The 15,457-nt window shown below is 42.9% G+C and overlaps 1 protein-coding gene across 9 annotated transcripts in view; it reads right to left on the minus strand.

The window, feature by feature from the left end:
• ablim1a (actin binding LIM protein 1a) overlaps window positions 1-15,457 on the minus strand; it is a 41,017-nt gene that overhangs the window by 20,337 nt on the left and 5,223 nt on the right. For 8 of the 9 annotated variants that reach the window (XR_011310573.1, XR_011310574.1, XM_069690037.1 and 5 more), the window contains exon 2: window positions 430-567. Coding sequence is in view for 7 of the 9 variants with exons in the window: in XM_069690037.1 (XP_069546138.1) it covers window positions 430-567 (138 nt within the window). In the remaining 2 variants the exon portion in view is untranslated. Of the gene's footprint in view, window positions 1-429; window positions 568-9,792; window positions 9,984-15,457 lie in introns of those variants that run through there. The other variant, XM_069690032.1, reaches the window with a different exon arrangement.

Genomic DNA, 15,457 nt, shown 5'->3' on the forward strand with positions numbered 1-15,457 from the left:
TCAGACTCCTCTATCCCCGTGATCCCCCACGGTTGACCACAGCATGCAGACAAATCCCATTTTACAAAACTTGACTGTTGTTTATTTTGCAACACGCGCTGAACGAGGGATAGCAAGTGTCCTACTATTGTGACAGTATCAAATTAGCAATTCATTTGAAAAGTTCACACTTAAGCTGTCAATTTTCGCACAACTCCGACATTTTTTTCTCCTTATCAGGAAAAAAATACTGGTCTGTGCTGTCTGAGGGTTCATTTTTAAACACAGTACTTATTTCCCAAAGACTGGTTGTCTTGCATGAAATATTAGGGTTGTCTGATATGGAATAAAAAATGAGCCCAACCAAAAGCAGTGAATACTAGTGGAAGCGATACAGTGCTAAATATTTAATCACATAAAATGTCCAATCACCAGTTTATCTTACTGTACCTTTACAGGTGAAGCACTTGAGGTGAAAGTGCTTGTTCTGCACCCGCAGCACTTCGCCCTTGCATGGCTCCCCACACTTGTAGCACTGAATCAGGGGCTTCTCTGTGGAGTGGTGTTGTGTGTCCTGCGCATGAGCCACTGCAAGAAACGAGACATTAACATTACTGTAATGTTGATGAGTCAGCGTGCTCCCTGGATGTGGTCGTCAGTGCAGGTTTTGAAACATTGCTTTGAGTCTGTTCATCTGAGGACACACGCTCGGCAACAAGGACCTGAATGTCCAGCATCTCACAAACAGCGGAGATGAAGATCAACTGCTCTGAGCCTGTCAGGGTGAAACAAAAAACAAAAAACACAACATCGAGCAGGACAGCACAACAAGGGGTTCACAGCCAGACAGGGTCCCTGGAGTGCAGCAGCCTAAATATAGTCCGTCTTGATCAATGGAGGATGGACAGTCAAAATGCTGAGCAGAGCAGGGCTTGGTAAATGGCACAGTAAAAGTGTATTGATAAAATCTGCTCCTCTGTGGAGTTTAGTGTTCCTCCATCCTCAAAGGAAAACATAATTTAGAGTTGTGGGCCTGTTACTGCCTCTGCCTGGCTTATGTCCACAGTAATCATTGGACTCTTTTTGTCATGTTTTCAAGGTGACTTTAAGCTTCAAACGAAGACTGGCATTAACTTTGTCACGTAATTTGTATAATTACTATTATTATTAATTATAATTAATATTATTATATTATAATATAATAATTTGTCACGTGCTAACAAAATACTGTATAAATATGTGACATGTATTTATGAAGCTAGTGTAGAGGTCAATTCCTTCTTGTGAATGTGAAGTGCTGAACATTCACACTCAGCTCAAGTAAAAATAAAACAGAAGAGAAGATGTTTGATGAAATATCTCACTGTGTAGACGCTGTGAATGAATGAAACAAAACTTGGCAGCAAATATCAGCTTCTTAGGGCAAAAACATGAATCTGCCTACTTCTAGCTACACTGGAAGTGTGCAGGTATCAGTAATAAGAAGAAAGTCAGAGTGTAAAGCGGTGGAAACGTTGAACGAGAGTGTATAGTCACGGCAGGAGGTCCACGAGGCTCTGTTTAGGTCCAGTGGTGCTTTGAGCTAAAGGTTGGCATGCTACATGCTCACAGTGTCAACATGCTGATGTTCAGCAGGTGTAATGCTTACTATGTCAATCTTAGTTCCATGTGAAAGCTTGGTAAAATCAAAACAAATCAAAGTACAGCAACACGGGAATGTCTTTTCGTTTGGACAAATTACAAAGATATAAATAAAACTTTTGTTCATGATGATCTCTCTGTATGAAAAGTATGAATCAGTGGCGTGAACCTGCAGTCTAACATTACTATACCCAAGGCCAAGCCGGTGTTGCTAACATGACAACACATGATATAATTTCTGACAGCAAAACTTCCCTTTTATTATGGTTTCACTGACATGCATAGATCTTAATGTGGGCACAGATTTAGACATCACTTTCTTTGCGTGAGGTGTGTGACAGTCATCATAATCATCTAAGAGAGAGAGGCTGTTATCAGCTTGCTTTATCTCCACAAACAGCACCAATATTATCTTTAGATCCATGCTATAGCAGCCTGTAGCCCCCCCCCTCAGTAAAAAGTTTGGGCTTCCCTGACATAGACCGACATTAATCCCTCACTATACTGTACGGGACATAAATACTGCTGCAGTGCCGCACTGCACACAGCTTATCAACGGTCTGAAACCAGCAGATTATTTCAGATTCAGGAGCTTTAACGAGCGGGGCGGCTTCTTTCTCTCATCCTCTCATTTCCTCTCTCCTTTCTTTCTCTCTTTCAAACAAAGATGTACACACAAAAACATGCACACACACACACACACACACACACACACACACACACACACACACACACACACACACACACACACACACACACACACACACACACACACACACACACACACACACACACACACACACACTGAAAATACACATGAAAGGATCTTTGCTCTTTCTGCTCTGCAATGAATAATTAGTCTGCAAGGCTAAAATAAGACACCACCAAAGGCACAGAAATAGTATCACGAACAATCGATGGTCTACCAAAGAGAGACATTACTCTGGGTTATTGACGACTTGGCCGAGCTTACATCCCACCTCTACAGTAGCAGTGACTCTGACATCAAAAGATGGTTTGATTACAGTAAAATCAGATTAAACTTTTTTTAAGGAGACACTTCAATAGCCTCCGATTCACCCTTTAGGGGATAATATGTCCAATACTGATACTTAGAGACACAATTTACAATAACTTGGTATAGGTGTACTTGGAATGGAAAGGTACTGAGAAGAGTTGTGGGATGGGAAATAAAACTGTGAAAGAAAAGAATAGCAGGAGGGGGGTTTGGAAAGGTGGGTGATGACAGTGTCTGATGTGATTACACTCAGCGGGACAATGAGTCATCTCTGGGTGAACCAGAAAACTGTGACAGTGAACCGAGTCTTAGCAGCTCTGTGTGACATTGCACCTCCACGGAAAAACACAGGCCATCTGGGTAACTGCAGTACTGCAAAAATATCCAATCTAACAAGTCATTTTAAGCCTCGCACATGGTGGGGAGACTTAATGGCCAATTCCAGTTTATTCAAATTCAGGTCTTATTTTTGTAAGTTTTGGGTATAATTTCTGTTCGTAAAAATAACACTAATTGTGTTCATAATGGAGATCTGGAAACATAGACATCATTGTAAAAATAAGTGAGAGGACAAGCAGTGTGAGTGGTCATCTGCTCATACAGGCTGTTTATTATCAAGCAGTGCATAACTCTGTCAAACAGTGCAGAGACAACTAGTAGCCAGTAAATACGGCGGGTCAAAGCTGAACCAGGAAGTTGTGTACATGTTGATGGGGGTTTACATGTTGTACGTTTGGGCTTTAATTTTACTGTCTGCTTTCAGTTTCTCTGTAAAATAAGTTATGCTGACCTCAGGGTTTGTTTACAGGCTGTCTGAATGTCTAACTGCGCGTATTTTTTTATCCTGTCTGTTGGAGGTTTTGCTTCATTCCCAGGTCTCTCAGAAATAATATGAAGAGTACAACATCAGTCATTTATTACTGATATAAAGACTGAATAAACAAGTAACCTTTAACAATAAGAACATCCAACATAGTTTCACTCTTTTGAGTGAACCACACAGCTTTGATATTGTTGAAATAACAGAATCGGGACATTAAACAATTGCAAATCCTCTACACACGCACAAACTCACACACACTCCACTCCAAACAAGCTGAGATCATTTCTGAATGTAACTGTACCTGTGGCTAACATTAGTGAGCTCTCCAAGAATGTAATAGGTCCATATTGGAGTTTCTACGAGTTGACTATGTCCTCTTTTGTTAGAGCCTTCCTGCCTCCCTCAACCTCAGGCCCCATAGCAAACTCACCTGTCCTGAGGTCTGTCCACTGAACAGACAGGCCAAAGTAAAATCAATCAACTTCCAGTAAGACAGCCAACAAATGTCCACAGACCTATGTGTCCAAGCAGTCAAGCATTACTGGGATTAGTAGCTGTAGACAAATTACTGAACATGAAATTATAATATCTGACACAGCTACTTACTCAAAAAAGTAAAACACTATTATAAAAAGTTACTGATGTTACCATCATTGGATTTTGACCCATGTTGCTGCCAAACTGGCCCACTAAAGGTACAATATTTAATCTCCTTTCAGTTTTGGGGTGGTCTCTACATTTCCTGAGGAAAACATGGAGCTCTTTAGCTGCTAAATTGTGAATTATTTTCGCCAGCTAGTCTGTCTGCTGTGTGGAGCTGTGCTGGTTTCATAAGGAGTAACATCTTGTTTTTGTTGCCAGATTCGTTGAAGTGGTGACAATTCTATCTGTGGGTTTGTAATACAAGTTGAACCTTTCACATCACACAGTCATTTAACCACTATAGAAACAAAAATATGAATCAGAGCAGCTTCAAAGTGCATATTTGTTGGGAGGCCAACAACTTCTCTGAGTCTGTTTGTATTAACTATTTTTAACATGACAGAGCATTGTGTCGTCAGTGAGGGACAGCCCAGCATGGAAAAGTCAACATTGCTAACGTCATGACAGGTTGACAAAAATCCAAGACAGATGTTTGACTCCCATACACAGAGGAGGTCCAAAGCTGCGGTGTGGATGGGAATCTATGGGCCACTGTGTTTTTCCACCTTAGCCCCACCCCTTCCGATGTAAAATGCTGCCTTTTGCCTGAGATTGCGGCTGCACAGGAGGGGTGAGGCAGATTCAAGCCGAGATGGGTCCTCCCAACATGGCGTTTCATTAAAATTGAATACACCGACACAGGAAGGGCTGTTGAATTTACTGAAAGGATTCAGATTGGACCGTTTACAGGATTTGTTTGGACATAAAATCCATTAGTGAGGTCTCTTTCAAATGTTCAGCAGGCCTGTACACTTATGATGTCTATATCTATGCGTGACTTCAAGCACTTATAGTTCAATAACACCGATCTGAAATAAATCCATTAGTGAATCTTTAGGGGTTCTTGTGATAGCAGCAAAATGGCGCTTGATTTGCTAGAATGTATATTATATAACGCCATAAATAAGTAAGTGCGAGGTACACGAAGCAGCCTCAGCACGGAGCGACTTACTGTGAAATGTACAGTGGTACAATTTTTCCGACTACAGCTCACATTCCTCATTCTGGGCTGGATGTGTTGGCTGTGCTGACAGAGTGATCTGTCCTGCCTCATCACCAGAGGATAAAGTGACTGATATGAGCCTAAACACACAATGAACACACGCACATAACGATGGAGCTGAGGGAACAATAACCAGCAGAGCATCCCAAAGCCGGGCCCAGAGAAAAGGGGGCTGCTCTCTCCACCCCTACATCCAACCCACCCCCCACCCATTTAAGCAGAGCCGAGCTGCGTCGGCAATAATAAAGGCTGCAGATGATACTCAGGAGGGAAGTAAGAAAGGCCATCTTGAATCCCCCTGAGGACGGATTTCTCTGCTCTGGAACACGTGCTACGGCCCTGCTAGTAAATAACAATAGAGTGGGTCTATTGACGAGATTGTGGGATTTGTTGGGGGAAGCTTCAGACTTTGGTGCCTTCATTTCCTGCCACAGATCCCGAGGAATGCATCTTCCATAGCATAGCCATAGTATGGAGAAGTTTGGAGATGCACCGGGAGAGGGGGGGGGATTCAATTAAACAATAGACGAGAGATGAATAGATCTAATAAAATATTCAGCCTATCTCTCCCTTTGTTACTGTAAGATTCACAGATGGAAGACTTTTCAGTAGAGCAGACATAAAGAAGTGTGTGTGTGTGTGTGTGTGTGTGTGTGTGTGTGTGTGTGTGTGTGTGTGTGTGTGTGTGTGTGTGTGTGTGTGTGTGTGTGTGTGTGTGTGTGTGTGTGTGTGTGTGTGTGTGTGTGTGTGTGTGTGTGTGTGTACAGTATCATACATGCGCTGGAGTGTGTAAACAGACACATGATGAGAGGGGCACTCATCTCCACTCTTGGCGTCCATGCCAATACTATTGGCCATAAATGTGTTAGATAGATAGATAGATAGATAGATAGATAGATAGATAGATAGATAGATAGATAGATAGATAGATAGATAGATAGATAGATAGATAGATAGATAGATAGATAGATAGATAGATAGATAGATAGATAGATAGATAGATAGATAGATAGATAGATAGATAGATAGATAGATAGATAGATAGATAGATAGATAGATAGATAGATAGATAGATAGATAGATAGATAGATAGATAGATAGATAGATAGATAGATAGATAGATAGATAGATAGATAGATAGATAGATAGATAGATAGATAGATAGATAGATAGATAGTTACTTTATTAATCCCCAAGGGCAAATTCTTTCGCTACAGCAGCATTTATAGATACAGGAAAGAAATAAAATGACAGTAAAAAATATTAAATATAAATATAATGAATTAATAGGCAACAAATACACACACAAACACACTTTATGCCGCTCCACATCAACCCACTCTAACCAGTTTGGGATATTCCAAGGGGGTCTGACCCGTGATTAACATCAAAGGGCGCAAAATATGCCCCCCATGAAATCTCAGCATGTGATTGGAGGTGTGTGTGTTTGGGGGGGAAGGGCGTGTGGAGCTCTTTATCACCCAGACATAACAAGAAGCTCTTAACCCTCCCCTCCATGAATATGTATGGCTGTATTCAGCGCCTCCACACCCCTCTGCCCCACCACCAGCCACCCCAGACAAAGCACTTCAAACGCTGGGCACAAATTGCAAGGGGAACCCTATGGGCCTCTTCCAGGCCCCCCCCCCCCCTCCCCCCAATAACTAATCCTCAGAGACCTGAGCTCTGAATAATGATCTGCCCTCAATGGTTGAACACCACAGTGCGTAGTGTGTGTTGTCGAGCAGGTACACAATAATAATAATAATAATAATAATAACACCCTGATAAACAGAGAGAGAGAGTGAGAGAGAGAGAGAGAGAGAGAGAGAGAGAGAGAGAGAGAGAGAGAGAGAGAGAGAGAGAGAGAGAGAGAGAGAGAGAGAGAGAGAGAGAGACTTTCAGTAAAGCCACTTATCTGAGAGGAGACAATGGTGGCTTCATGAACTGCAAAAGCCATTGTGTTTGCAGAAGGGGAGCTGATGAAGGCCTTGGCTCTTTGCCTCTGAATGCCCATTAAGGCCCCACACTCCCGGCTTGTATTTCCTGTGATAATCAAACCGATCGACAGGGAGGATGTTTGTTGACTGGCACAATGTGTGGCTCCAGTCTGTCTTTCTTTCGTGAGATTCTCATGCCACTCCTGTTGTTTTAGCCGTGTATATTTTACGTCAGTGACTTTCTCTCCGTGGCCAACCACTTATCTCATCTGTATATTCTAGTCATGTGTGCCAGCTGTACTAACACTGAGTGTCTATGAGAGTGTGTGTTGCATTGATGTCTGTGAGAGGGTTTAGCTCCTCTTTCAGGGGGTAGACACTGGCAAGCTTCAAAGCTGAGGCACCACTGCAGTTGTCTGCAGCACTCTGCGAAATCACAGGACGCAGCTACACAGGCTCATGACATTCATGTCAGAAGGAAATGTCTCGATTGGGAAAGCGGAGAGTTGTCGGAGTTGGTGCTTCACAAGGCGGAAGATGTACATGTGAGGACGCCTATCTGGAGCGCAGGTCAGCGGGGCTTCTTATGCAATTTAATGCAGAGAACATGAGTACCAGGAAGAGAACAAATTAATTAACTAGTCGAGCAAATGTGCAAGATTCTCAGAGGCACATGCAAAACAAGATCAGACGACGTAATGTACACATGGCCGATAAATTACAAACTATTTCAAGGGTATTCTTGGCCTTCAAAATAGGGCAGCTGCCTGCAAGCAGACAAAACGCTAACTTTGCAATCCCTTGGTTATGATTCATAATTCTGAGCTTACAGTGTAATTCAGTGTTGGGTCAGCTGTGCCTCCTGATGGTACAGAGCCCACCTGGCCTCAGGCAGGTTGCATCGTAAGATCCCTGGAGGATACGTGAAGAAATCTTAGGTTGCTGAAACATTCCCATAGCTTTCTGTATACAGGCATGAAAAACTCGAGGCCTCTAAATGTGGATGATAAACCCAGGCAAGCCTCCTGCCACAGATAAATCCCAAGAGTCACCAGGCGAAGGTAGCAGGGCTAAGTCTGTGGAAAACTTTCAGAGGGATTGTGGGAGATGAACATGTGGCAGCCAGAGGTTATGGGTGCTCTGCCAGCACAGGGACTCGGTGGCGAAGGCCTTTTTCTTTTATGGCCGGTCAAATCCACATCTAGGGAACAGCTCCGAGAGGCGGACACCGCCTCGAGCCATGCGGTGTGCTGTCAGATACATAAACAAACCTACACACTCATATCTGTCAAAAAAAAAAATCTGAAAACATGTTTTTTGGGTGATAGAAATATTTTCAGACGAAACACTAAAATATCACATGCCCACACAGAGAAGACAAACTGGAAGCTGGAAGATTTAACCCATAAAGCATCCACTGAAAACAGGAGTCGTACATCCAGCAACTTGAGACACTGTTGCGGGACTTTGAGTGTAATGATAACGTATAATCACTTACCACTGTGATTAATGACTTTTACATTCATTTCCAACCCAGTGAACTGAGCGGAAAGGTGATGTAATACTTTGCCGTTTCCATTACAGCAATGAAGTCTCAGGGATATTTATAAATTCAAGTTATAGGCTTATTCCTCCTTTAAAACCTCCCTCAGTTTATTTTCAGGGACATATCTGCCCTTAGTTTTACTCAGCCGTCTCTTTTGAACCATTCGAAACGGGAGATTTCTTTATTGTAGAAATTTGTGTCTACATCTTGCTTGCTGTGAGTCACACTGACAAACAATGGTGAACCTCAGGACCGCATGCCCCGGGAAAATTGCAGGGAATGTTAATATCTTTTAACATGCCCCCGTGACTCCACCTAATTCAAGCCCACACAGCTCTGGCGACCTCAGTTATAGGTTGAAACAATCATCTTTTTTTTTTTTTCCTAACAGGACACTATGAATGGGGCCACAGCTGACAACAATGGAGTGTACCTTTTAGATGGTCGCCATGGCAACGGCTGCAGACAGAGAGAGAGAGAGAGAGAGAGAGAGAGAGAGAGACTGAGGGAGAGAGAAAGACAGAGAGTGCAGGTCCATAGCTCTGCAGTGTGGCTCCCTACACTAGTGCTCCACTTCCCCATCCCTACATGTTACATTTTTATTCAGCCTCCACACAAAGACAGACCGCTTTGCCCAAGAATCATCCTTCGTTGGCCCCGACAGGTTTTACATTTGGTGTCAAGCTCAACAACAACAAGCCAGATGCTTTGTTTCAGCGTACATTTACATAAAGCCTGACACTGCCAAATTAACTCCAACCCAAGCAGCAGCCGCTGTTGAGAAGGGCGTAGCATGTTCAAGTCTGCCGCTCCATCTGAAGTCTGCTATCCTGATATGCTGATGTGATGAAGATGCACATTTTGACCGTGTCATTAGTCATGCCTCTTCCAAGCAACACACACCCACATGCAGGCAAACCATATCCAATGTCCATCGGATCGCTTCTAAATATAATCAAATGAGAGATGAAGAATTCAGTCCAGTCTAATTCAAACTGTCAGACACAGCAGTACAAACCCAAATGGACACACATACTGGACATCTACACAGACTGCAGACAGCACACAGCACGACAAGCAAAACAAACCCCCTTAAAACACACTCATGACAAACGCACACACTCATGACCGCTGGGATACCTTTTTCTTTGACCATGACCATTGGAATCCAAGTATATCAGCACCAGAAAAAAAAGGCTCTGAGTATCAATCACCGGTAACACAGGAGCTAGATCCTTTTTTTTTTTTTTTTTAGGGAAGGCTGAAGACACCAGAGAGAGAGAGACAGAAAGAGAGAGAGGTGTAGCTGCTGTAAGAGCTCCTCCGGAAAACACAGCTACAGCGTGGGGTTTGCCTCCCGACTGCCAGTTTTCCTCCCATCCCTCTCCTCCTCCTCCTCCTCCTCCCTCTCTCAGCCCCTCTGTTGTGTCAGCCGCCTCCTCATTGCAGCAACCAGGTGGCTGCTGCTGCTGCTTCTGCTTCTGTGTGACCAATAACCCCCAAATCCCCTAAACAGAGCCCCTTAAACACACACAGTAATAATCCAGGAGCACATAGCACATCTTAAGGTCACACACACTGTACACTAGCTTTCTTCTTAACTTCTATTCTAAGCTGTGCGGTATGATGTAAATTTATGACACCCTAAAAATCACGATAAACTGGACAACACAGAATTTTTCTGTGAACAACCCTTTATCACTTTGCTGTATGACACACACACCTGAACAAAGACTTTGTTTCTTTACAAGGGGGAAGTGGGTGGAGATCAATTGCTCTTTTCGGTGCAGTAATTACCCTGCTTTGGTTCCCTTAAAGAAAAATATGTATTTGACGAAAACAAAAAACATTTTTAAACGTGGAAAACATGAGCCTTAAAACTGTCAAAAATAGAGCTGCTCTAATTTTTGTCTTTCGTGACTGGAAGGAAGCACCAAGCACCAGAATTAATAATTAAAATTAAATAAAAGATGCATTAAACGCATTATCTAAGGCTTTCCAAAAAATATATAAAAAGCTCCTTGAATAATACATTTCTTTGGAGAATATTATCAATAGTATTAAGAATGATAAGTATTAATTATCTTATGAGATCCAATCAAAACAGTTGACCTGATCACCATGCAGTAAAGCCAGCCTGTTTCTAACAGGTCATGCAATGTATTAAGACTGCATGACAGGGCTGCAGAGGTGCCATCTAAGGTGGAAGGTCAGACTTACCGTGATCTCTAGCACAAGCTTTATATTAATATCTTCAGTGAATCCCCTGGAATCCAATTACAGAGCGCACAGGACGGCACGTTACTGACTGAACACTGAACACATATGCTCTCATATCATCTGCCACCTAAACATATGAAATATTAACACTTCTCGTCGAATGACGAATGAACTCACACATCTATCATTAAAAAAATGTTGCAAAATAAACAAGATTCCCAACTGCTGGGTAAAAACATTTGCAATCTGAAAAATCAATACAAATCTGTAAAGGAACAGAGACAAAATTATGTCTGGTTTATTTTGGTTCTTGGAATATCACTTTCTTAGTCGGCTATAAAGTGATCAGGATATACATCGAATTTATGGAATTATTTATCAATACTCTTCTCAACTCAAGTCGAACTATTAGTCCTCCACAATGCAATATAATGTGTTCATAAAGTTTCTTATTTTTTTCTGGGGATTAAATAATTTCTACTGAGACAATAACAAGGGGCCAATCCAGTGTTTGTAGAAACTTCAGGGTGTGAACTAAAGAGAATATGATCTCAGAGGTAACACACACACACACACACACACACACACACACACACACACACACACACACACACACACACACACACACACACACACACACACACACACACACACACACACACACACACACACACACACACACAGCAGCATCAAACAGGGACCAAACAGTTCCTCATCCATCTGCACCTCTCTTTGGCTGAAGGGGAGGAACAGTTTTTCACCAGCACCACCTCTATAATTGCTGATGCAGGCAGCCCCATTATGCATGCAGAATGCATTCATCCACTGCAGTGTCAACTATGCCACCTTCTGGATACCCATCAACGTGCATCAGTTTCCACAGGGGCGTTTTCCTCTCTTCGGGCTCTATGGAGACACGCCAGTGAAGCAAACGTGGACATTTCTTCAGCACTCCACCCTTTTTTACGATGAAGAGATGGAAATACGACTTAAAGGAGCTTAGTAAAATCCTGGCTAGTCAAAAAACATCTCTACACTTTTTTTTTACAGTGCAGCTACTAACTGCTAAATGCAACAGAAAGTTGTCCTGTTACTTTGTCTTCTGCAATGGACCTATTATCATCTTGATTCTTTTAATAATCTCTGTCAGAGCTGCAGGACTTTCATGCCAAGAAAGGCTTGCCAAAAGTAGGAAAGCCTATTATCTGTGGATGAAAGGTTTCTACTGTATTTGGCTCACCTGAGGATGATCCATGTCTGACTGTCCACCTGGCGCAAACTATTATAACAGTACAGATTTAGCACTGTAGGCATGACCATTGCACAGACAGTAAATTAAAAACATTAGATTTGTAGTTTTAGAGTAGACCTGAGTCGTGAAGTCAACCCTGGTACTGTAATGCAAGAGGTCACATATACAGTAAACAGTGCTGTGTGTGGACATACTGCCCAGTTATCCCTCGGTTTAAAATTAGGACGACACACACACACACACACACACACACACACACACACACACACACACACACACACACACACACACACACACACACACACACACACACACACACACACAACCATTATTGTCTTTCTAGAGATGTGAGGACATTCATTGATATAACGCATTCCCTATCCCTTTATTCTAACCTGAACCATCAAAACAAAGTGCTCCAACCCTTACTCTAACCTAAACCCAAAACTAACGCTAATCTGAACCCTAAAACCAAGTCTTAACCCTCAAATTTAAAGTTGTGAGGACAAGCTTAAATGTCCCCACAACAATGGCTTTGAAAATTGATCCACAAAAAAAATATGCCGCACAAGTACAAAAGATATGTGTCTATACACACTGGGTGATGACTTGGAGCCCTTTTACAAATTAAACTGGAAAGAAGCAGAAAAGACCAACAACCAGGATGAACTCTTCGGTCCTTTGGAGCATTGACAGGCTCTAACTCTCAGTCGCTAGATAATGACAAGCACTCCAACAGCTCGCTTCTATTTCAAAATGTGTGAAAACCTTTTGAACAGCAATCCTGTGCAACCAGGTTCACTTCTTCAAAGTGTATTTCACCCGTGCTGCATTAGCATTCCTGTTGTGCAGCTACCCTGGATACACATGAATATGTTTTCACTGTAACTGAAAGGCATTCTTTCTCTGAGTGTATTTCAACAATTTACAAACATAAAAGCTACATTTTCTACCCACAACCCACAGGAAGCTGGATTTGATGATTTATGTTAATGTTTCTTCGAGGTATCATCAAACAGTCAGTGACCTTTAGCTAAAACCACTCAGAGAGCAGGATTAGTGCCACTCATTCAAAAACAATCACCTGGTAAATGATGAGGGATTTATGGTGTGGAAACAGATAGCACAATGTTTTAGCTTTTGTTTGAACACTAAGGAGTTTTCAGAAAAGGTTATGCCTGACCAAAAGGATGACTTCTGTTTCTTTGCGAGTGCTGTTTTACTGGGCCTCAGAAAAGTCATAGAAATTCCCGTCCCAGATTGCACTAAATATAGACAGCTATTGAATGTCACTGTCACCGATTGATTTTAGCTGTCAGTGAAGAAATGAAATGGCTAACGCAAGCCTTGACCTCTGTGATCTTTGATCTGGGGTCAGTTCGCAGAGACAAACCCTCCTTGAACCTCGGCTATCAGTCAAAATCCAACTTCAACTCCAAACAGCACAGTGTTTGTGATATTTACACACAACTAAGTGCCAAGCAATAATGATTTCACTACAGTGTCTGGCATGCAGTCAGAGAATGCATAAAGTCTGAAAATCTCGATTTGTCCTGATGCCCACGTTGTAATCCCGGTGTAAGCCATCATGTCACCTCCTCTTGTACTGTTGCTTGGCAAAATGCAGCCGGTCTGCCCCTTTGCATATGGGCTCGCATTATGCAACTTTGCAGAGGATGGTAATTCATTTCCTGACTTTTCTTTCTTCTTTTTTTTTTTTTTTGACAATTCCAGTAAGACTTTCTGGAGTTATGGTTGCATCGTGCACCTAAGCTGTCACATATATGCACAGGTCAGATGTGAAAGGATGCGTGGTGTGTATGTTGCCTCAGACGCATGTCTCAGTTTGCGCGCGTGTATCCACACCGGCTGCCTGTCAGCAGCGATGCTGCGGCTGCAGGTCCAACCATTAAATCAATGAGTTTCTCTTTGATAATGGCCATTAATATAGAAGTTTTGAGGTCTGACAAGTGATGAGTTGTAACCAAAAAGCAGGCGGGTGATTTATAGTTATCCTCACTCCGAGGTGAGACACAAAGACACACACCGACACAGAGGAGAGAAACAGAAGATATAGAAAGAGAAGGAAAGACATCAGTGTAGAAAATCCCCGCCCCAAACCCGGTGGAGTACCGTCATGATATAATTGGAGTGTACACTGTGTTTCGGTTGTGATTATACAGTACAAATGTGATCACAGATCATTTCCCTGTATATTTTAGCTGGGAACCAAAAAATAGGCGTCTAATCTATTTTATAATTGATGCGACGCACACGTGAGGCGTGAGACGCAGTGTGGATGCTCTCATTCATTAACATGGACGCCGAAATAAAATGACGCCACGCAGCAACAGGTAACGCACACACCACACAGTTCCAGGCTTCAAGAGGTGTCACTCACTGCCATCTAATTAAAATGAAGTAATCGTTGAGCAACAACAAATCAATTCACTTTCAGTCACCTATTCACATAGCGAATGCAAAGCACAAGAAAACTAAAACAACTGACCCTTGTTTGTGTAATTTCAAATAGAAGTGTCTAAAACAGTGCACTTGCATTGCATTGATGCTACAGTTACAAGCCGAGGATGGAAGTCTGTAAATGGAGGTGGGTGAATAAATGCTCCAAACTCCTGTCCTACCTGTAGCGACATCATTCAGCCTTTCACTGAGATAATAGTCATTAGGGTTGAGGTATGGGAGCTGCTCCATGTACTGTTTAGGAATGAGGTACAGGACTTCAGCCACATGCCCATCCTCGATGATGGACATACGCTTGACCGAGCTCTTGCGCTTCACTCGGACGCGGTCGACATTGTGGCTGCGGCTGGAGCTGCATAGCTTGCCCAGGCTGTTGAGATTGGGCAGAGTGGGCATGGTGCCCGGCTACCCTTTAGCCGTCCCACAGAGAAGGGCGAAGCACTGCGGGTAGTTGTCGGCCAGCGTCGGGCTCAGACCGGCTCTGAAATCCGTGTGCCCTTGGACATCAAGAATGAGAGGCGTTCAGAGACATTTGATGGGTAAATTCTCAACAGCTCATCGTTAAATCATGGCGATATCCAGTGAGGCCTCCAGTGGAAACTCGTCCCTGTTAGGATCCCTCCACCTGTCACTTCAGATGTGCAGTAGATGCGAGAAGTGGGGTGCTGATGTCCACCCTGAGGTGGAGATGCCAAACAGCAGGCATGATGTATGACAAAGCACTGTGCTGCAGGTGGAGCAGAGTGGGAAAGAAGCTTACACTATGGGTGTCTTCAGCCCAACCAGCATGGTGCCTTAAGCAGCTTAGAGCTGACGTTGAGCGTATGATTATCTTCTGGGTGGGGTTAGGCT

Source organism: Brachyistius frenatus, unplaced genomic scaffold (assembly GCF_029030835.1).
Source record: "Brachyistius frenatus isolate BFR_SWC_R1_liver_20210118 unplaced genomic scaffold, ASM2903083v1 Contig_8, whole genome shotgun sequence".
Classification (NCBI taxonomy): domain Eukaryota; kingdom Metazoa; phylum Chordata; class Actinopteri; family Embiotocidae; genus Brachyistius; species Brachyistius frenatus.